We start from the raw sequence: 24,099 nt of genomic DNA, 5'->3' as shown, positions 1-24,099 counted from the left end.
ATCTAAACCATTCAAACATGGGTTAATAATTCATTTATTTTGAGGTTTACATATATTTATGGAGATTTTTTATTTTTTTCCCTGGAAAGGTTGAGCAATTGAATAGATTGATAATTTTACAGGGTCCCAGTAAAGCCCAAGCAGCTGGACCTATATAATACCCAGCACTTAGAGTCCCAATTAAAAAGTAGGCCAGTGTGAAGTCGGCCCAAAGTAGGGTTGAATCTGCAGTTAAGGAACGACGAAACAGGAGCATACTGTACAAATCAGTTCGGGTGGCTAGGATTTGGAGCAATTGATTAATCAACCAATCAAGGGATGAATTGATGATGAAGATGAGTCCGGAGGTCTGGGCAGTGGTCGGCGACGGGGAGAGAGATTCGAATCTGAGAGAAGACCAGTGGAATCAAAAAGTTGCCAATTTTTGATGTGTGTATAGAATCTGCATCTGTTGTGAGCGTTGAGGAACAGAGGAAGGAGGTGGAGCCTTTGTCAAGTGTGGGTAGCTTTAAATGAACTGCCATCAAGAGGGTCAGTGATTGCCTTGGTATAGCTTTGGATTTCCAAATTTGGTGGGGATTGGCCAATGATGTGAGAAATGGTGTGTTTCAGTGAGTAGTTACCAGATGGGGAGGCTATCCACTGGAAGGAATCTCTGTTTTGTGGAAGTGGTGGGTGGGAGGTTGAGCAATTCTGATGCTAGGAGAGTTATGGTGTGTGGAGGCAATTTGTATTCTTCATCAGGTACAAGTGAGACCATTTAACCCATGAATCATTGTGGATGAAATGACTGACCTTGTTGTTCTGAAAGCCTGTGAGTTAATGGACCATTTGCAAGCCAGGAAGCACTCCAAAATCTTGTGGATGATCCATCACCAATAATGTGCTTGATAAAATTCTTTGCAAGTGGCCTGAGTTGCAACATTTTCCTCCTGCTCCAACACCATGACTCAGGAATTTTCAGCTCCCATAAATTGGTATTCTTCATCAGGTACAGGTGAGACCATTTACCCCATATTCTTTGTTGATCTCCACAAAATAATTCCCACATGTGTTTCATATTAATTGCTTTGTTTAAAGCTGCCAAATTTGGAAGCCCAAGCCCCACCTGCTCTTTTAGGCCTACACATCAACCTCCAAGCCACCTTTGCCTCTGATTGTTTTAGGACAGTTCCAGACCAGAAGGACCTTCTTAGGATGGAGTTGGGCTCAACGATGACCTTTTGAGGGAGGATTAAAATGTACTTGACCAATATAGGTGTATGGATATTAGGACAGACGTAATAAGCTGCAACCTGCCATCTAAGTTGGTAAATATTCTGATCGATTTGTGACACAACATTATAGTTATTAGAGTAACTTGAAGCTAGTCTCATGAAAAATCCATTAGCATAGTTATTATGAGAATTTTTCTTCCTGTTGGGAGCCCCACCAAACTTACCGTTGGTAACCCCATTCTCGGCACACAGTGTCCCTCCCAAAAGCCCTCTTTGCTTGCACAGAGAAGGGCTTTTCTATCTCCATTAATATCTTCCAATATCCAAGAACTGAAAAAAATTGTTGGAAAAATCAAAGAAAACCCAGAAATGGGTTCGAACCATAGACGTAAAACCGGGATTAATCTCCCAGCTGCAATGTTCCAGTCCTCATTATGCCTCCACCCTCTTCAGGTCCTTTGATTCAGAGCATATCAAATCTCCAATCACCCAGGACGATATAACCGCTATCTCATGTCATTGGTTTTATTGTGCAAAATTGGACCTCCATGACATTTTTCTTGAACTCTAATGGTAATTTGGGTTGGTAAAATTGAATAAAGATATTCCTAAAATCAGTGTAAATATGTCGTGTAAATAGACCACATACTGGGGTGCATCTTCTTTTGTATTTGGCTTATACAAAAGTTTAACAATGCAAATCTTTAATGACAGAAAAGTCATGCTAAATGGGCTTCTAATAATTGCATCTTTCCACTCACTAGTGAAATTTTTCAATCAATGGAATTAAATTTACAGTCAATAATGCTAAGATAGCCAAACTCCGATAACAGAATTTTGTTCTCATAATCTTGATCTCATGCATTAGCTTCCCTTTGAGTTTACCCGAAATGAACACTAGAGACTCGGTTGTTTTCAGTTTTCTGGGCTTATGCTTTCTGGCACAATTTACAAGTTCTTTCAATCCAACTTGCAATTCTGATGACTTAAGAGCCTTGCATGGTTTCTTGGACTGCTTGGAATCACAGATTGATGGTTGGGGCAGCTATTTTTCCAACTATTGCAATTGGGAAGGTGTCGTTTGTGAGTCTTTTGACTTGCCTGTGAATGATTCTAATGCGTCGCTGAGGATTGTGAGCATAGAACTTGGAAGTAAGAGATTGAAAGGTAGGCTTTCCAAAGCCTTGGCAGTTTTGATACATTTGAGAACTCTCAATCTTTCTGAAAACTTCTTTAGCTATTCTCTTCCAGTAGAATTTTTCCAACTAGAGAATTTGGAGATTCTTGACTTAAGCTGTAAAGGGATCTCTGGATTCATACCAAGGAATATTGATCTACCTTCATTGAGGTTCTTAGACATATCTAAAAATTCATTAGTTGGTACAATAAATGGGGATATCTGTAGAACAGTAAAACTACTGCAAGTTCTAGATCTTTCCCCGAACCATTTCTGCTTCTGTCTCTCAGTTCAAACTTTCTTGTAGGAAGCTTGCCAAAATATCTCATGCGTCTACCAAAATTGAGCCAACTGGATGTTCAGGATAACAAGCTTTCTGGACCTTTGAGTTCTGGTTTCGGAAACCTCTCAAATCTTGTCAAATTGGATATCTCTTTCAATGGGTTTTCAGAAACCATTCCAAATGTTTTCCAGAACCTGGAAATCTGAAACAATTTTCTGCCATGTCCAATGGATTTATCGGTTATTTACCACCCTCATTAACCAATTCACCCACCATCTCATCCCTTAATCTCAACAATAATTCTCTCAATGGAGCAATTGCTCTCAACTGCTCTGCTATGGTTTCTTTGACCTTCCTTGATATTGGCTCTAATCAATTCGATGGACCTATTCCTAATAATCTCTATTCTTGTCAACAGTTGAGTAGTTTGAATCTTGCCAAAAATATTCTTTGTAACCAATTACCTGACAGGTTCAAGAAGTTCAAGACCCTCTCTCACCTATCACTCTCAAATACCTGTCTCTAAAATCTATCTGAAGCTCTAGCTATTCTTCAGCATTGCAGGAACTTGATTACTTTAATTCTTACCTCTAACTTCCATGATGAAGTAATGGGTGCTGATTCTAATCTACAATTCAACAACCTAAAGACACTTGTAGTTGCAAATTGTCAGCTTATTGGCTTGGTTCCAACTTGGTTGAGTGGTTGCACCAACTTGCTCAGATCTATCATGGAACCGTTTGAGTGGAAAAATTCCACCATGGTTCGGAGAGTTGAAATTTCTTTTCTACTTGAATTTGTCGAACACCACACTTTTTGGAGATATCCCAAGAAGCTTGACTAAGCTACAAAACCTCATCAACTGGAATTTCTCATTAGAAGATCCTTCATAAGAACTCAAATTTTTCCTCAAATGGACCAAACTCTACAGAGCTGCAGTACAATCAAATTCGGAGCTTCCCACCATCTTTGGACCTGAGCAACAACATGCTAACTGGACCAATCTTGCCAGAGTTTGGGAATTTGAATATACTCCATGTGTTGGATCTGAGGAACAACAATCTATCAGTACATATTCCTGGTACTTCATCAGAGATGACAAACTTGGAGACTTTGGATTTATTCTATAACAATCTCTTGGGAAGCATACCATCTACACTAGTGAATCTCAGCTTTCTTTCAAAATTCAGTGTTCCTTACATTCAACTCACTGGTATAGTCCCTACTGGAGATCAATTTCATACATTTCCAGATTCATGTTTTGAGGGGAATAACGGTATGTGTAGATCATTCTCTTCTTCTTGTTCCACTGAGAGCCCAAAAGGTCCTGAAAACACTGCAATTGAATCACCAGAAGAAGCAAAAGAGTCTATTATTATAGTACTGCCATTTGGATTTGGAATGGTTGCAGGCTTTGTCATCGCCGTCGCCATCTGCTTTATGTCTGGTTGGTTACTTCCCAAGCAAAAGACAAGAATGGCAGACGCAGAAGAACTATTAAGCAGTGGAGATAAGGAACACTTGTGATGAGAAAGCACATTAGCATCCAAGTCATAACGCCAAATTTGCAACTATTCTTAGTTTAAGAGCTGAAATCTAAATATCAAGTATGTTGCTCAATAAATAAAATCTTGGGTCTTTTATGTTTTTTTTTTTTTTTTTCTTAATTGGTATGTGTTTCTTCAGATGTTATAAAAGGAAAATGTTTTTATCATCCAAAGGTTACTAAGGCTGCCGGAAATTCTAGTCTATGAGGAATGGTATGGTCTTCAAGAAATAGTGTCAATTTCCAATTCCTATTTTCATAGTAATAATGCAGTTGGTGTTTTTTGAAGGGATTTGGAAGGCTGCAAAGGATCAGGCTAGTGATGTTTTTCATTCATAGTTGGGGTTGCAGAAAGCTGAATTGTTTTTTTGCCATATCCACAAGCTAAAACAGTGAGGTGACTAAAAATATGAAATCTTTTCCTCTTACCTGCTCCTTCAATGTAACTACCCGAACCCGTGGGTCCAAACCGTTAACCGGGTCCTTAACCGAACTCGAGATCAACTAAGGACGACAACCGTCTTTTCCTATGTCAATACATGACACATGAATCAGTCCAGGGCCAAGGGTACTCTAAAGACACAGCTTTACAAAGTGGTCAAGTGTGCAGGTCAAAAGGGAAGGGTTAGCCGGATGATAACCCTTGGTCGGCCTACTGACAGGGCAGGTTCGGTCAGCTGACCTACATGGTCGGCCGGCTGAAATGATTGCCAAAATGACATGCTCTCGGGACTTTGCTACAGTGGCTTATCGGTCGGCTGATGGTAAGGTTCGGTCGGCCGAACCTGGGGTTTCGGTCGGCCGATGGTGAGATTCGGCCGACTAAAACAATGCTTCTTACAACTCAACTCTCTGGAATGGTCTCGAATGGCTCTGTCGGTTGGCTGATCGCCGGTCGACAGGCCCTGAATAGCTACTATCTGTAGCTTGAAAACTCCTCAAACTAGGCTCGTTGTGAGCCAAACCTATACTAAACCTGTTGTGCAAACAAATCCCGAATTCACTGCAATAGAACATGACATAATATAGTTGAAAGGCATCTATAATTGGTCAAAATATAACTTCATTTTCCATTCATCATGAAATACTTACATAGTCTCACTTTACTTCAAAATACTATCAAGTGTCATAGTTACAATACGTGACCATGATTTACAAAATGAATACATTTTCTATGGATTAAGACTTTACAAAAGAATGGATCAAAATATACAAAAAGGGTGGCAAAAAATGGATTTTTCCAGTCCTCTTTAAGCTTGTGGTGGGTTGGCATCCACTACTTCCTTCCCGAGCCCTGAAAAATGTTAAATATAAGGGGTGAGCAAATTGTTCAGTAGGTGGTGCCTAAGACACACCTTTTGTGACCTCGTGAATTCAAACAATGAATAGAACAATAGGAGACGGGATCATGCTATGCCGGGAAAAAATACAACAAATTACAAGACCAAAATGGACAATGTGTTGCTATGAAATGCTATGCCATGCTATGTCGCTCCCCGTTTTGAAAATCACTTCGATTCTCCACTTTTCAAACCGTTAACATAACTTGTCTCTCGGTGACTCCTTGACGACACGAGAGAAGGATTGGCTACTGTCCCTGACCCTTGGTAACCCCGCGGCATCATTTGGGGCCCAGATAGCTCAACCACGCTAGGGTGATTTCCCTAGTTCCCTTTAGGTTACATTAACACCACGGACCCTCGGTACCTCCTCGGCGTTCGGGTTTTTCACAAAAACCCTTTGTCAAATCTTTTCCTAAAAACCCCCTTTTTCATTTCTTCCAAAACATCATTCTCATTTCCTCCCAATGAAGTGCATGAATGCATCATGCCATATCAATAATCATCATTCTACAACTAATTCAAACTTAAACTACATAGCATGCTTTACAAGAAATTCCAAGGAAATTACAACATGTTTTCATTCAATTATAATCTAGCATGGTAGGCATATAAAACATGAATTTAACTCATACAAGTATGCGATTTCAAGTAGCATCAAATAGAACACATAATCACACATTTTATTTACAACAATTTAAACACTTAAAGGAAAAATCAACACAAGTAGCATGCTAGACAACAAATTATAGGAATTAATTCACAAAGGTGCAAGATAACATGAATTAGAAACCCCTACCTCAGAAGATGAGAAAATTCCCAGTTTTATGCCCTAATTTCGAAATTTCAAAGTTGGCCAAACAAGGATTTGCTTAGATCAAAACGTAGATCTTGACGAGCTCTTCAATTTGCCGCAAACGGCACCCAAAAATTCCCAACGGTTGGAGAGAAATCAAAGATTGAAGATTGAAGGAGAAAAAAGAAAAAGAAAGGAGAAAAGAGAGGGAGAGAGCCGTGAGATTAGAGAGAGAATTTAAGGCCCCAAAATGGCCTCTTGGCCTTTAAAAGATGATAATGGTGGGCACTACCAAAATTAAAATATTTTCCCTTTTTATTTTATTTCCACAACAAATATATATATTCACATAACTATATTATAACCAAATAAAACACATTAAAAAAAATGCATGAGATTCAAACGGACCCAAACAAAACACACGTATGTGACAATTCCAGTAGCGTGTCCCACACGGGACCGTCCGGCCCGAAAAACGAAAAAATGTTAAAATGGCAACCCTTGCATTTCAAAAAATCCTGAACTTAATGAAATGCCCCAACCAACTCTCAAACACACCCGGCACACCCCACGGTGTCTGGTACGCAAAACGAGAAAAGACAAAAATGTCCTTGCAAAAACAGAAAATTTTCAAAAAATGGAAAATGGTGAAAAGCAGAAATATTACATTTAATTTCTTATTGGGATGCTATTAGTCATGGGATGTTGAATCACATATTCTGGATGTAAATTAAAGCTCTATGTTGTGGAGTCACTGTGGACTATGTAACTTGTTTTATAATTAGTCAAAACAGAAAATTAATCTATATCAAGTCGAGAGAGAAACTTAGAGGCTAAAACCTCAATAATTGACTTTCTTGCTTCTTCTGTTCCATTTTTTTTTTTTTTTGTCATTGTCATTCTTGACTTTAGCTGGCTCCATCTCTCCACATGTCCAAAATCATATAATTAAATTATACTAGGGAATTTGTGTTATTAATGTATATTATTCATATTATACATGTGATGTATTTAGCTATACACACAATAGGACTAGATACATACCTTGTACTGAACTCACCTACTGCCTTCCTACCCTATATAAGGGACCTTATGTGCTATTCAGTTATTAATTCAAATCAATACATTTGTAATGCCCTAGGAAGCACGGACACTCCAAAATGGGCGAAGAATCCGTGTCCGACACGTGTCGGACACGGACACGCGTCGGACACGCCCCGACACATGTCGGACACGCAAAAAAACGTGTCTGGAATTTTTTTATTTTTTTTTATTTTCGGACACGGCTCGGACACGGCACGGACACGGCTCGGACAGCTCGGACACGGCTCAGACACGGCTTGGACACACTTTTCTGGAATTTTTTTTTTTTTTTTTAAATTTTTAATGCTGATATGTTAATTTTTTTTTTTTTTTAAAAAATTTTTTAATGCTGATATGTTCTATTTTTTGTTTTGTACTACCCTAAAGATGCTGATATATATATATACTAAACTAAAGATGCCATAATTCGCCGTGTCCGTGTCCGTGTCCTAAAGATGCTGATATATATATATACTAGCATATCAGTGATATATATATATATTCCAACCTAAACATATCAGTGTTTTTTTTTTTTAAATTATTAATGCTGATATATATATATATATATATATATATATATATATATATATATACTATTCGCCGTGTCCGTGTCCTAATTTTTTTGGATTTGCCGTGTCGCCGTGTCCGTGTCGTGTCGTATCCGTGTCCCGTATCCGTGTCCGTGCTTCTTAGGTAATGCCTTGTACCCAAAAACTAGATTGATTTCTATTTAGTAACAAAAATTAAATTCTCTTGATTTAAAACATACAAGCCATCTAGGCTGGTCTATTGTGATAAATTTGTGACAGGAAATCCATTCAATTCATTCTTGGCTAGGCTCATGAAAAATCCATTAGCATGGTTATTATAGGAGTAATTTCTATTTTGTATGTGAGCAAATTCACTCATTCAATATGAAAGCTGTTGAATAGAGGAAGTTTCTGTTTGCACCTTATGTAAAGTAAATTAGTCTTACAGCTGGAAATAACTTTTTCTAGATTTTATCTTTTGATAATTCAATCGTTTGGATCGTTTTTGTACACCTCATGTAAATCATGTGTTCAAAAAAATATAAGTAGAGACAATTAGGCCATGTTTGGTGTGGTTGAATGAAATAAAGTGGGAATGGAATGAATCATAGAATGGAATGGGAATGGAATGAAAATGAAATGACCATTCCATTCTCATGTTTGGCTGCACAGAAAAGCTTCTCTCTTGCCTTTTTTTTTTTTTTTTTTCATATATATATATATATATATATATATATATATGTATGTATGTATATAGCCAGCCACCACAACCACAACTCTCGCAGCAAAAGCTTCACCGGACAGAAGAGAAAAACAAAAAGAGGAGCAACCACCTCTGTCGCGGACTAGCGGGTCACGAAGCCACACAAATCAATCCAAATTCGTTCACAAAATTGCACAAACCCTAGGGCTTGAAATCAATGTATCATCTGGTGCCTGGATTTGCATTAGATAAGAGCCATTTTCTGAAAGCAATCTGGTTTAATGATTAGTAAGGCTGAGAAGGAGAAATCCTCAAACCCAGCTGAAAAGCTTCCAAATCTGAAACAGAAAGGATTAGATTATTGTTATTGACACCCCCTTATTGCCATGAGGCGTACCCACACTAATCTGGATTATTGTTATTGTTATTGCTTTCACCTCCTTCAAAAGAGGAAATCTCTGGTTTCTTTCTGTGCAGTGCTAGGGTAGAGTGGTTTCTCATCTTTAATTTGAGATGGCGAAACTTCGCCGCTGTGAGACCAAAAACCAGTCATGGTTCTCCAATGAAGAGAGAGATGATGACGCCAGCGGTGGGTTTGATGGAGGAGATGATGATGTTGGCGGTGGGTTTGACAGAGGAGGTGATGATGCCGGTGGTGGGTTTGATAGAGGAGATGATGATGCGTGGGTTTGTAATTTGTTAGGTTTTATTTTTTAATGGTCATTCCTTTTGTGAAAAGGTAGAATGATTTTGATGGAATGACCATACGATTCGAAGTTTAAAATTGGACACCAAACGCAAGAATGGAATAAAAACCATTCCATTCCACTTTCTTTGTATTCCATTCCACGGCACCAAACTAGGCCTTAGATTATTCAATCATTCCATGACATTATTGTTGAACTCTAATGATATTCTGGTTAGGTAAAATTGAATTAATATATTGCTACAGTCAGCGTAAACCAAATGGGCTTTTAATAATCGTACTTTTAAATTCAATAGTGGCAGATTTGCAATCTCCATGACCTGGTTTCCGCACATCCAAATGGCTTAAAAATATAATTTATTTTCATAACCTTGATCTCATGTCGTTGGCTTCCCTTTGTTGCTGACCGGAAATGGGCACTAGAGGCTCATGGGTGGTGTTCATTTTTCTTGGTTTCTGCTTTCTTGTACAGTTTACAAGTTCTTTCAATCCAACCTGCAATTATGATGACTTAAGAGCATTGCACCGTTTCTTGGATGGCTTGGAATTACAGATTGATGGTTGGAGCAGCAACTCTTCCACCTGTTGCACTTGGGAAGGTGTCATTTGTGAGTTAGTATAGAGCTTGGAAGTAAAAGATTGACAGGTATGCTTTCCAAAGCTTTGGCTGGTTTAATACATTTGAGAACTCTCAATCTTTCTGACAACTTTTTTAGCCATTAGAACTGTTCCAATTAGAGAATTTAGAGATTCTTGACTTAAGCTCTAATGGGTTCTTTGGATTCTTACCAAAGAATATTAATCTACCTTCACTTAGGTTCCTAGATATATCTAAAAATTCATTAGTTGGTACAATTAATGTGGGCTTTCTTTGCATCAATGTGGGCTTACTTTACCAAAGACTGCCATTTGGATTTTGGAATTGTTGCAGGCTTTGTCATCACCGTCGCCATCTGCTTTATGTCTTGTCAGGTACTTCCCAAGCGAAAGACAAGAAATGGCAGTAGGACAATTAAGCAATGGAGGTAACCAGCATTTGTGTTCCTGCTGAAAGTGATGGGAAAGCTTATTACCATCCCAATTGATCAACTGACCCAATTCAATTGTAACTAGAACAGGCCTAGTGCCATTTTATTTGTATGTTTCTATGAATCATATCCCTTTTCTTTTCTTTTTTTCTTTCCTCCCCTTTTGGCGCCATATGAAGCACATTCCCCATTATATGGTGTTTTTTACAGTAATTTGTGATCTTTATGCAGAACAACTTGAAGCGGCTATGTTCATAGCATGGAATTGGAATTGGTGTCAATACAGCTTAATATAATTTTTCGTAAGTTTGAAACATTGTTCCCATACTTCCATCTTTGATAGTAGTGTGTGTGCATCTGTTGTTTTTATTTATTTATTTATTTTTAAACTACAGGTTTTAGTAGTGTGTGTTTGTGTGTGTATGGTGCTTTTTGACTGTAAATCATTGTTGTTGCCAGTGTGATCAAACAAACACCAGATGGGCCATGGGAGATCCACATCTTTCTGGTTCGAGAACTGGATGAACCTTAGCCCACTTGCTGATAGATTACTTGTACCGGGTCAATTCCTTGTGCCTTTGGGTTTTTTGGTTGCTGCTTGGGCAGCTCTCTCTCTTGGGCCTATTCTCTTAGGCCCAAAAGCTTGTTTATTCTGTAATTTCCCATCTTCTTAATAATATTTGATTTACGGTTTAAAAATTAAAAAAAAAAATGTGAATAAGAAAAGGTCAAAATTCACAAATATTGTGTATATTATGATTTTGATTATACGAATAAATAATTTAGTTTTAAATCAATGAAGGGCTAAGTATATATTATTATTATATTAAATTCTAACTTGCTATGCATATTGGGGTGTATGGGGTTTTAAATCAATGAAACCCTGATGGGCCTGGGCTTGGGATGGGTTAGCCTGCAACACACTCAGGCTGGGCCGAACCCCAATGAGTGAAATGAATCTCTGTCTCCTACTACCTCCATCCCTTAATAATAGTCCAATTTCCCATTTTACACTTTTTAAGGCAACAACTTTTATTATATTTTATTGGGTTGACAAAAAATGCATTTCCAAGTTTACCCTTCCCTAAAAAGTAGAATATTAATTTTTAATGAGGTCCACTTATTTTTTATTTCTTTTAGGGGTAAATTAGGAATATAATAAAAAGTAGTGTATTGATTTTTGAAATGTGACAACTAAAATGGGACAGCAAAAAATGAGATAATGGACTATTAATATGGGACGGAGGAAGTATTTTCTTTCAAAAAAAAAAAAATTTGAAGATGTGAATCAGACATAATTCATTTCAAAAGATGGATGATTCAACCACAAAAGAAGGCTGCAATTGTCAAGATCACCCAATGTGCTCCAAAGGTACGTAATGTAGATGCCTCATTCGGCTGTTGTATTTATTTTAATTCTGTTTAATCGCCTTCATATATGTGTATATATATAAATTCTCTTCTTTAAGTGCCTTCATAATTTCATATATATATATATATATATATATATATATGCATATAAATTCTCCTCTTTAATTGCCTTCCATATGTTTGTGATAACAAATGGTGTGGTGTGATAGCCCAGTTGGTAATTGCTTTAACCTTCAAAAAAAAAAAAAAAAATGGGTGATATAGATCAAGAGGAGCTAACTAAGGTCCTGTTATGAGGATACAATGATGTTGACCAGAGTGAGGAAAGTTCATAAATTGTCTTAATCCTTGAATTCTTAATACACACAACTGACATGAATTTATTCCTTGTTGAAACCTCGAAACACTTGTTGATCAAGTCCGTAAATATCCAAGCATGTCAACAAATACTTGCAGCAGTCTAGTTCCTCCCCATTACGTGTTTTCTATATCATTTTTCAAGAATATACATAGATAGAACTCAAAATATTAACAAAAGCAATACTGTAGAGAATTATTTCAGCATTTAGTTATCGGCGGTTGTTGGGTCACAATTTCTTTTACTAATACTAAAATGGCAATATCAGAAGATGATTTGAGATAACAAATGGGAGATATATATATATATATATATATATCAAGGGGAGCTAGCTAAGGTCCTGTTCTGATGATAAGATGATGTTGACTAGAGTAGGAAAGTTCACTCAAGTGGAAATGAGAGAGAATCAGACCGAGTCAAGAAATCAAATCAGCTATAAATCTCCCCTTTCATATATTTGTTTATTACTTATAGAAGAAAGCAAACTAAGTCAATAGTTGACAGAAAATAAAAAAATTGAGAAAATGGGCATGACTTGTTTGTATTCAGATGGACCTTCTTGGAGATTAAATAGAATAAAAACAGACAGCCAACGTACTCAGCACTCCAAAAGCATAAGTTTATTGACATAACCTTGATCTCGTATCATTGGCTTCCTTTTGGAGTTGACCTGAAATGGGCACTAGAGACTCATGGGTGGTGCTCAGTTTTCTGAGTTTTTGCTTTCTTGTACAATTTACAAGTTCTTTGGATCAAACCTGCAATTCTGATGACTTAAGAGCGTTGCAAGGTTTCTTGGACGGCTTGGAATCACAGATTGATGGTTGGGGCAGCAACTCTTCCGACTGTTGCACTTGGGAAGGTGTCGTTTGTGAGTCTTTTGACTTGCCTGTGAAGGATTCTAATGCTTCGTTGAGGATAGTTAGCATAGAACTTGGAAGTAAGAGATTGAAAGGTAGGCTTTCCAAAGCCTTGGCAGGTTTAATACATTTGAGAAATCTCAATCTTTCTGAGAACTTCTTTAGCGATTCTCTTCCGGTAGAACTGTTCCAACTACAGAACTTAGAGATTCTTGACTTAAGCTCTAATGGGTTCTCTGGATTCTTACCAAGGAATATTAATCTGCCTTCACTTAGATTCCTAGATATATCGAAAAATTCATTAGTTGGTACAATCAATGAGGATATTTGCAAAGCAGCAAAAGGTCTGCAAGTTCTTGATCTCTCCTTGAACTATTACTATGGAGAAATTCCAGTGAATTTGGGGAATTGTAGTCACTTAGAGCATCTGTCTTTAAGTTCAAACTTTCTTATAGGAAGCTTGCCAGAAGATCTCATGCGTCTACCAAAGTTGAGTTTAATACATCTTCAGGATAACAAGCTTTCTGGAAGTTTGAGTTCTGGTTTTGGAAACCTCTCAAATCTTTTTAAATTGGATATCTCTTCCAATGGGTTTTCAGGAACTATCCCAAATGCTTTCCAGAACCTTGTAAATCTGAAACAATTCTCTGCCATGTCCAATGGATTTATCGGTCATCTACCGCCCTCGTTAACCCATTCTCCCAGCATTTCATCACTTAATCTTAGCAATAATTCTCTCACTGGTCCAATTGCTCTAAACTGCTCTGCTATGGTTGGTCTGACCTCGCTTGGTCTTAGCGTTAATCAATTCAAGGGCCCTATTCCTGATAATCTCCCTTCCTGTCCACGATTGAGTGTTTTGAATCTTTCCCAAAACAAACTTAAAAGCCAGATGCCTGACAGTTTCAAGAACTTCAAGTCCCTCTCCGTCTTATCACTTTTTAAAACTGGTGTTTACAATATATCACCAGCTCTATCGATTCTACAACATTGCAGGAACTTGACCACTTTAGTTCTTACCTCTAACTTCCATCATGACGTAATGCCTGCTGATTTTGACCCACGATTCATCAACCTGAAGACTCTTGTTATTGCAAATTGTCAGCTCACTGGCTTGGTTCCAACCTGGTTGAGTGGCTGAACCAAGCTGCGGCTCTTGGATCTGTCGTGGAACCATTTGAGTGGAAAAATTCCACCTTGGTTCGGAGAGTTGAAATTTCTTTTTTACTTGGACTTGTCAAACAACACACTTTCCGGAGACATCCCAAGAAGCTTGACTAAGCTACAAGGCCTCATCAACTGGAATTTCTCAGCAGAAGATCCTTCACAAGAACTCATATTTTTCCTCAAAAAGAACCAAACTCTACATGGGCTGCAGTACAATCAAATTCAGAGCTTCCCACCATCTTTGGACCTCAGCTACAACATGCTTACCGGACCAATCTGGCCAGAGTTTGGGGATCTGAAAATAGTCCATGTGTTGGATCTGAAGAACAACAATCTATCAGGACACATTCCCAGTTCTTTATCCGACATGACGAACTTGGAGGCTTTGGATATGTCCTATAACAATCTCTCAGGAACCATACCGTCTTCACTGGTGAATCTCAGCTTTCTTTCAAAATTTAGCGTTGCTTATAATCAACTCACTGGAATAGTCCCTTCTGGAGGTCAATTTGATACATTTCCTGATTCAAGTTTTGAGGGGAATAACGGTCTGTGTAGATCATTCTCTTCTTCTTGTTCCACGGAGAGCCCAAGTGGTCCGGGAAAAACTGCAGTTGAATCATCAAAAGAAGCAAAAGAGTCTATTATAGGACTGCCATTTGGATTTGGACTTGTTGCAGCCTTTGCTATCACCGTCGCCATCTGCTTTATGTCTGGTTGGGTATTTCCCAAGCCAAAGATGAGAAATGGCAGAAGATCTATTAAGCAATGGAGGTAACAAGCAATTGTGTTGTTATTGAAAGTGATGGGAAAGCACATTTGCATCCAAACCTAATTTCATCCGTTAAATATTTGTCCTTTATGTATTTGTAGGAAGCATATTCCTCTTTCTTTGTCATTTTTTCCCCTCTTTTTGTGTACTATATGAAGCATATTCCTCAACATAATTTCTGCTTAATTTTCTTGTCCTGTTTGTATAATCTTTGGTTAGGATGATAGTCAGAGAATGAAATTTAGACAAGACGAATGCTGTAACTTAGGACACAGACACAAGATGTTGTCATAAGATGAGGCAGAGACGATATCATAAAGACAAGCTACTAGCTAGCTAGTTACTACTCTTAGGCACCAATGACATATTAGTTTCTGTAAATTCAATGAAATTCATGAAGATGACACTGCAAATTGCACAGTTGGTGCCACTCAATGTCAATCTCATCGTTGCACAATGAACATAAGAAGGGCATAATTTAAAATGAAATATAGTATCCATGACAAGAGTAAAAAAATTAGTAATAATAAAATTGTTGATTAATAGAGTTGAGTTTGGACCAATCTGCAGGCCAAATGTAGCCGGAAATACTATTCTACGAGGAATGACGCCACTCAAAAGATTTCATATTTCATTTCCTCTTAGCAGCTCCTTTAAATTCTTACTAGGAATGCTACTTGTCATGGGATGTAAAGTGAAGTCTATGCTATGGAGTCACTGTGGTCTATGTAACTTGTTCTATAATTAGTCAAAACAGAGAAATAATCTATATAAGAGAAACTTAGACCCTAAAACCACAATAATTGACTTTCTGGCCTCTAATTGTCTTGACCACAATTCTCCTCCTTGAGCTCTCCTGCTTCGTTCTGTTCCATGTTTTTTCTTCTGGTTTTCATTCTTGACTGAAGTCAAGAATGGCAGCTGAAGTGAAGAAGGAAAGCTGTTGAATAGAGGAAGTTTCTGCTTACGCCTTATGTAGAGCGAATTAGTCTTAAACCTGGAAATAACTTTTTCTAGATATTATCTTTTGATAATTCAATCGTTTGGATCAATTTTTTACACTACATGTTATTATGTTAATCATGAATTTTAAAAGAAATACAAGTAAAGACATGCCATTATTAATGTTTGAATTTTAAATTGGATTTGTCAAACAATTTACTTTCTGGAGATATCCCAAGAAGCTTGACTAAGCTACAAAGCCTCATCTTCCGGAATTTCTCATTAAAAGATCCTTCACAAGAAGTCAAATTATCCCTCAAACGGGACCAAAGTGAACGTGGGTTGCAGTACAATCAGATGTGGAGCTTCCCACCATCTTTGGACCTGAGCTACAATATGATTACTGGACCAATTTGGGAATCTAAAAGCTCTTTTATGTGTTGGATCTCAAGCACAACACATAAAGAGCGTTGCTTACCGTCTCTCAGGAACCATACCGTCTTTGCTTGGTGAATCTCAGCTTTCTTTCAAAATTCAGAGTTGCTTACAATCAACTCACTGGTATACTCCCTTCTGGAGGTCAGTTTCATACATTTCCGGATTCATGCTTTGAGGGGAATAAGGGTCTCTGTAGCTTATTCTCTTCTTCTTCTTGTTCCAACCATCACGAGAGCCCAAAAGGTCCTCAAAAAAAGTTGCATTTGAATCACCACCAGAAGCAGCAAAAGAACCTATTAAAGAAAATAATTTATTCCATAATTTTTTTTTTTTTTTGTTTTTTAAAAGGATATTACTCAACAAAGTTGACTTTTTTTTGGGTCAAAGAGGTAACTTTTTTTTTTTTTTTTTTTTATAATGCGTACTATCAAAAGAAACAATTTATTACATGAAAATAATTTTTTTTATTATTTTTTATGGGTACTGTCAAAAGCAATAATTTATTACATGAAAATAATTTTTTATTTTTTATTTATTTATTTTTTATCACATGTAATATTCATATTAATTTCATCCATCATTGCTACCTATAAAGTATAAATTTGGGCTTTAAAATAATAGGGAGCAATGAATCCTCAAAATAATAGTATTGGGCAACACATTAAATTGAGGTTTAGGAGACCGAAAGCATTGAAATAACGTGGACATTTCAAAATCAATTATTGTCAACGCTATGTTATCGTATATTGTAGACACTTGATGTCTATCATATATAAATGATGATATTAGAGTCACAGTGAGTAGCAAAATTGATTTTTCAAAATATTTCTATATTTTGGCTGGCTGAAACAATTACATTCTATTGAAATTGAGTTTGAGGTAAGGGTAGGGGTTATCACGGATACCATCCCATTAGGTATTAAACCTAATTCAAACTGATCTGTGTGAATAAATGAAAATTGAATCTAATCTGATTTGTTATTTTATGAATTGGATTGAATTAGACTAAGTAATTTCATGGATCCAATCGAACTAATTCTACGAATTACATTTTTTTAGACAACAATATTTTTATTTTTTAACCATGACCAATTTTTTAAGGGAAGTAATTAATTGGCTATTGGTTGGGAAAATAGAAAAAGCCATCATTGAATCGAAGGTGACTGCATGGCCCTTAATCCTCGGGATGGTCTGGCTTTTGGTGTCACTGAAGACATTAAAGAAATCGAGCGACCCTAAGTGGGATGTATATCCTAAATAGCTTTACTGATTATGTATCTATAAATTCTCACTACTTCCAACAATTAAACGAAATAAATAAATACGGAGTATATAAAATAGTGTAATTATCTGTGCTACGTGTGATTGAAAGAGTAAAGAAATTAGAAATAATATATAGGGAAATGATATTCTCACTTTATTTTTTTCTAATTGTACTATATTTATTTTTTTTTAAAAAATAATAAGAAGGTCCTTAAATTCATAAATTTATTATCCTTTAATTTATAATGTCATAACTACCATTTATACAATTTTAATATATATATATTTTTTTACCTTCTTTACTTTATTTACTATTTTTTTTTTCCTTTCTATTTGTTTTTTTTAGAGCTTCTCTCAAAGAAAATAATTTATTTCATACTAATAATTTAATTTTTGACGGTAAAAGGAAATAATTTATTTCATAATATTTTTTTATTTTTTATTTTTTATTTTTGACAATTGAAAGGGATATTACTCAACAAAGTTAACTTTTTTTCCGTCAAAAGAAGTAACTTTTTTTTTTTGATAATTTTTTATGGGTACTGTCAAAAGAAAATAATTTTTTACATAAAAATAACTTCTTCTTTTTTTTGTCTTATCAAAAGAGATAATTTATTCAATTTAGATTAAAATATATATATATAATCCTATTCTTTTCTTTTAGGGATGTTGACAAAAAATATAATTTCTTCAATAAATAATTTTTTTCGAGGTTTTTTTTCCATGTCAAAAGAGTTAATTTTTCCAATAGTTCCTTTTTTTTTTTTTTTTTTGTCCGATCGAAAGAGTTAATTTATTCAACATAAATTTTTATTTTTTGGTCCAGTAAAAAAGAAAATTATTCATTATTCAATTAATTTTTTATGTTATCTAAAGATACGTAAAATAATAAAGAATAAAGATAAGAAGAAGAAATCTTAAAAAACAGTTTTGTTATTTAAAAAGTAACAATTATTTACTTGTAAAGTTAGAGTTAGAATTGACAAACGTTATAGTTAGAATTGACAAACGTTAAAAAATTAAAATACAAATATCGCCTCCCGTATATATTAGTGTCTCTGTTCCAACTATTTTGGAATGAAAACACTATAAACTACGAATTCTTTATTTATCTTGTGGAATCTAAAAATTCAAAAATCAATCTAATTATTTGATAATTATTTATTAACGAAAGTAAAGTGGAATCTCATTTATTTATTACACTATATGTATATATAGAGAGAGAGAGAGCGAGAGAGAGGTTATACTAATTGTTCGCGCGGTTTTTGTTCCCTACGCCGGTCGATGGACTCTTCGCGGGCGTGTCAGAATATTTGTACAAAATACCCAAAATATGTAATTGAACACCAGCCTATCCCTTTTTCCGATGGCTGACTCTCAGGCGATTGTGTGGGAGAGAGACTAGTAAGAACTCCCAGCAAAGTTCTTTTATGCCTTGTTTGTAGCAAGGACTTTTTAGAGTGTCTAAAGAAATGCAACGGCTGATGAATGTTTGAATGGATGGAATGGCCGAGTGAAGACAGGCGGCAAGAACTTAATCGATCGCCGGCCGAACGTGATGGCGAGAACTTAATCAATCGCCATCAGCCAAACACAATGGCAAGAATTTAATCGATCGCCACTGAAACGTGATAGCAAGAATTTAATCAATTGCCATCAGCCAAGTAATGACAAGAATTCAATCAATTGTCACTACGATTCAATGGCAAGAATTTAATCAATTGCCATTGAATTGAAAGCCTAACTAAAATTGCGTAATTAAAATTGGCATAATTGAAATTGAAAGAAAGTAAATGGCTGAATCGAAATAGTTGACAATGATCTAATCAATTGCCATTAAATTGAAATAAAGAAATTGATAGGAAAATGACGTAGAGTCAATTGAAAACATTTTTAGTTGAAATGCATGTTTTGTGGTGGTGCTGGACAAATTGGAAATGGAGTACAATACTTCTATTTATAGAAGTTCTATCTCAACTTATTTTCCTAATTAATTGCTAGAAAATCTCTTTTGCTTCAATCATTTTCTTTTGAAATTCAAACTGAGCTACGGCCCAACATTCCTCGCCTTCAATATCGATGCTCCAGTTTCAATGGGAAAGTCTTTACTGAAATCTCTCTTTTCCTTGATTTGCTTTACTTTGTTGCTGAAAATAGGTCGTATTCCAGTAGTCTTTCACGTCTCTTCTCCTCTTGTTTCATCTTGCTTCAAATAGAATACCTTTGTTGAAGAAAATATTGATTGCTAAGAAGTCGGTAGAAAGCTGCTGGAAGATTGCTAGTAAGTTGCTGATTTTTAGCAACTTCTTTCTTCAAGCTTGACTGAAATATTTCTCTTAAATGGCTGGAAGACCATTTATAGCCTTGACCCATACACTCACGTGGCTGCCCCTTCTTTTTGAATTTCATTTCCATAAGGATTCAATTTCCTTTCTCATAACTAAATCCCTATTTTTTAGGAACTTAATTATGTCACCTTAGCCAACCTCTCCCAATGTTCTATTTCTAATGAAATTTCCTTTTGAAATTAACACAAGTCTCGGTTGTTTAGTAACAACCCTTTTGGTGAGGTGGCTGAATATATAGATATCCTCCTAAATCTTCTCCTACTATTTCTCCATTGGCCGACCATTCTTGGACATGCTCAACACTTATCGGCTTCCCATTGGTCCACGTCGCTACTGAAGTGGCTGCCAAGTTTTGGTGCCAACAAATGCCCCCTGAATTTCAAATGCTTTTATCACTTATGATACGAAGCGTTTGGAATTTGAATCGGCCTAAAATTGTAATTCAAATTTTGGTAATAAATCCTTTTTCCAACCACCTGCTTTAATGGTTATCTTTCCCAATTAAAACGGTAACTACACTAATCCGCTATTACATCCAGCAAGTATTTAGCTTGATGCCCTCTAATCCCTAAAATCATTCTTCTTCCCTTAAACTTTTTATCTCTGAAATTCTTTCTCGGCAAAATCGTTCCTGACTTCCTCTATGGCTCCTAAGAAAACTAAATCAACTGATTCCACCTCTATCCCTCAACCTTCCGATCCTTCAACTCATGGCAACATCATAGAAAAATCCCTAAAAACTCTATCTCCTTACAAATACTGTCTCAATACCCTTATCGATCTTCGTACTGACTTCAAAGGCTTAGGTCCTGCTTTCCTTGACGAAGCTCCTTCATCAATCTCACCTTTCTATCCTTCGGCCGACGTTCTTCCATTCCTTCAAACCTTCCCTCCTAATGAAAATGGCAGTTTGCCACACTTTCATTTTAGAACATGGCATAGCCCAAATGATGCTTGGATCAATTGGGTCGACCGGGTTGGAGCTGTGAAGGGAGAAATATGGAAGGATTGTGGCATATATGATGCCATTCAGCTAAGTAAAACTAACATCGCCCAAGACAGAGCCTTGATGATAGCAGCCATGTTTAATTGGTCGACCACCACCAACTCCTTACACTTGAAGTGTGGCATGATGGCTCCAACCATTCAAGACGTGTGCTATCTAACCGGCCTCAAACCCTTTGGGATTGATGTAAGTACCTTATTAGTAGAAGAGGATTCTCCTTTCATCTTCCCTTCAAAGCAAACTGGAACCAAGTCATCTGAATCCTCTTATGGCAAATACTTAACTTCCACCATGGATCCTCGCGTCCCTGTGAATGATGCTGAACATATTGCCTTCTTGTTGGCCTGGCTGAACAAGTTTCTTTTATGCGTACTGGCCTTTCAAGTCACAAAGGATTTCATTCATGTGGCCGTTGCCCTTTCAAGAGGTAAACACCTTGCTCTTGCCCCCTTGGTGCTTTCTCATTTATATAGAGGGATTTATGACTTGCTTACCTCCAACTTCGAACACTATGGTGGTCCCCTCTGGTTATTTCAAATTTGGCTTCAAGTGTACTTTCCTGAGCTCGGACCTGTGGTGAGGCCTTCGGCCAATGACCCATTACTTTCTGTAAGTTACGCATCGGCCGTACCTAAATCCCATTCGTTTGGAGATTGCTTCAATTTCTTTTACTCCGGTTGTGAACAGAGGACTATCAGCCAATTCCTTCCATTTTCTCATTGCTCACAAGCACCTCGATGGCTGACTCCTCCTCAAGGAGTGTCTACCAAAAAATCAGCTGATAAGCGTTCGGCCATGTGGGCTAGTTTCTTACTTTCAAGAGACCTTCACTTCAACACTGGCCTTCTAGGCACAGTAAACTCAAAAGTTGGAGTTGAGTTCTACAATCCAAATCAACTTGCTAGGCAATTTGGTCTGACTCAAATGATCCCCATGCCCCCTTATTTCTCTTTCAACAAAAACTTCCATAGGCGTGTGATATTTCCAGATGACTCCTATGTAAAGAACGTGTCCTCCCGGTTCTCAAATCTGCAAGCTGGATTCCAATTCCAACCCTTCATCAAAAACCCAGCCTCAGATTCTAGTTTTGATCAATGGTGGTCTTCTTACATTACTTCTACAAGGACGGCTGATAGCCAGTCACTTGTTGTTAAAATATTGGAATCTTTTAAGTTCATATCTGTGGCCTTTGAAGGGGCATTCGTAATTTCCCGGGCCGTTACCCCAAAGAAGATGCCTCAAAAAGATCCTCCCAAAGATAAAAAACAAACGGCCAAGAAACTCCCTTTCTCTCAGCCAGCAGATGCTCCAACAAGGACCAATAAAGAGAGAAAAGCTAAGGCCAAAGCCACTGCCAACCTTCTCAAAGGTACGATTTTCCTTTACTTGTATATATATATAAAAAAAAAAAAAAACTTTTAATTGAATTTCTCTTACCCCCCCCTTTTTTTTTCGCAGATTCAGACAGTGGAACTTTATCAGCCTCGCCTAATCCAGAAGACGTTGAGCCCCAAGATGATGAAATTTCCTCCAGCCAACCTCCTCAGCCTTCAATAACTGAATCAGCAATCATCCCTGATGTTCCTCCAATTCCTCCGAAGGTAAAGGTTTTTATCTATTGACATACAAAGATAATCATATCGGCCCAATTGTTAAAATACTTAGCCAATATTGATTTCTAATTCTCGGCCACAACTATTATTGGCCGAGACAAACGTTAATAAAGCTTCCATCTCCAGGGAAAAAGAAAGAAATCAACTGCTCATGGCACTTTTAAAAAAATAAGATTGAGCAAACGTAAGAAACATGAAGTGGAAGAAAATCTAGAAAGCCCTCATCCTACAGAAGACGTGGCCGATGATCCCGTAATTAATGTGGCTGACACTCCTTCTGATCATTCCTCAGATGAAAAAGAGGTAAAGATAACTGTACTTGAAATTTCCAAACTTTTCAATCAATATGGTCCTTAATTTCTTCTCTTTTGCAGCAATCTCCTCTTCTTGACTTGGTCTATAGCCCAGTTAGAAATTTCAGCCCTCTGAAGGATTTTCATGATCCCATTGAGGTGCCCTTCAATGTTCAAGTCACTCCTGCTAAAACTTCATCCCAAGGAGATAGCACAGCGGTTCAGCCAGAATTTCCTCCTCCAGAAACTAGTCATCAGCCACTCTTAGTGACAGACATAGCCGAATCATCTAAGGTATTGACTATCTCATATCCCAAAAAAAAAAAAAAAAAAAAAAAATTTAAGATCTAATCTTTCCTCATTTTGTCAGGTTGTGTATGAGAAAACTCAAATTGTTCCTTTATTTCCTCCACAAAAAGTTCCTGCTTCATCTCTACTGGCCTTGAGCAATTTCTTTAAGGATGTGGTGGCTTCAGTGACCGAAGAGAAAGAAAGTGAATCTTCTGGAGCCACCCCAGTCACTTCAGCCAATATCCCTATACAATCCTTAGAAGAGACCAAAAAATCTTTACTTGAGATCTTGGAAAGAGATGCTGCTGATCTTCCTAATTTTGAAAGTGAGCTCACAGCAGTGCTTTCTACACTCATCCAGTACCCAGACTTTCCGGTTGATCTTCAAGCCACTATTGCTACCTTTAAAGGCCAACTACCAACTCTGACCGATGATATTTTCCAAGCCAATGAAGCAATCAACCAATTCAACAAGAGTAAAAACAAGAATGATACCCTTGCTAACCAATTGTTAATTCAAACTTCCTCCTTTGAAAGAGTGAATACAGAGTTCATCGGCCTTGAGGAAAGAGAACATGTCCTTCAGAAAGAGATCGACCAGATCCATGCTCGTAAGGCCATCTTGTCTGCTGAAGCTGCCACATTGCAGTTTGAAGCTCAAGACCTTGCTCACGAGCATGCAAATCTTCGTGGAGAATTACCTCAATTGGAAGAGTCAAAGAGGCAGGCCATGGTGGCCTTCAATCGATCCTTAGTTATTTGGGCCGATTTCAAGGAAAAATTTGCAAGCATATGAATTTTTTTTTATATTAGCTTCCTTTTGTGGCCATCTTAGTGTATGATCTTTAAATGATGTAATCTTTTACACTTCAATGAATAAATGGCCTCTTTTGTTACTCCAAACAAGTATCAACATTTTAGCGAGAAAAAATTTATTAAAATAGCCAAATCAGCCTAGAAAAATAGGC

The 24,099-nt window shown here is 37.0% G+C and overlaps 1 protein-coding gene and 1 pseudogene across 1 annotated transcript; both read left to right on the top strand.

Annotated features, from left to right (window-relative positions):
• On the top strand, window positions 1–17,032 carry LOC132295558 (phytosulfokine receptor 1-like; annotated as a pseudogene).
• Window positions 2,898–4,204, top strand: LOC132296608 (phytosulfokine receptor 1-like). Its single transcript, XM_059794793.1, has 3 exons — window positions 2,898–3,148; window positions 3,242–3,440; window positions 3,557–4,204. The coding sequence occupies exons 1-3, from the start codon at window positions 2,898–2,900 to the stop codon at window positions 4,202–4,204; spliced, it is 1,098 nt and encodes a 365-aa protein (XP_059650776.1).
• Window positions 17,033–24,099: the final 7,067 nt, after the last annotated feature.

This window comes from Cornus florida, unplaced genomic scaffold, assembly GCF_030987335.1.
Source record: "Cornus florida cultivar Cherokee Brave unplaced genomic scaffold, ASM3098733v1 CherokeeBrave_3.0.0_Hap2_Chr02, whole genome shotgun sequence".
NCBI lineage: Eukaryota > Viridiplantae > Streptophyta > Magnoliopsida > Cornales > Cornaceae > Cornus > Cornus florida.
The sequence above is the reverse complement of the archived record's forward strand: the minus strand, read 5'-3'. Positions and strand labels throughout refer to the sequence as shown.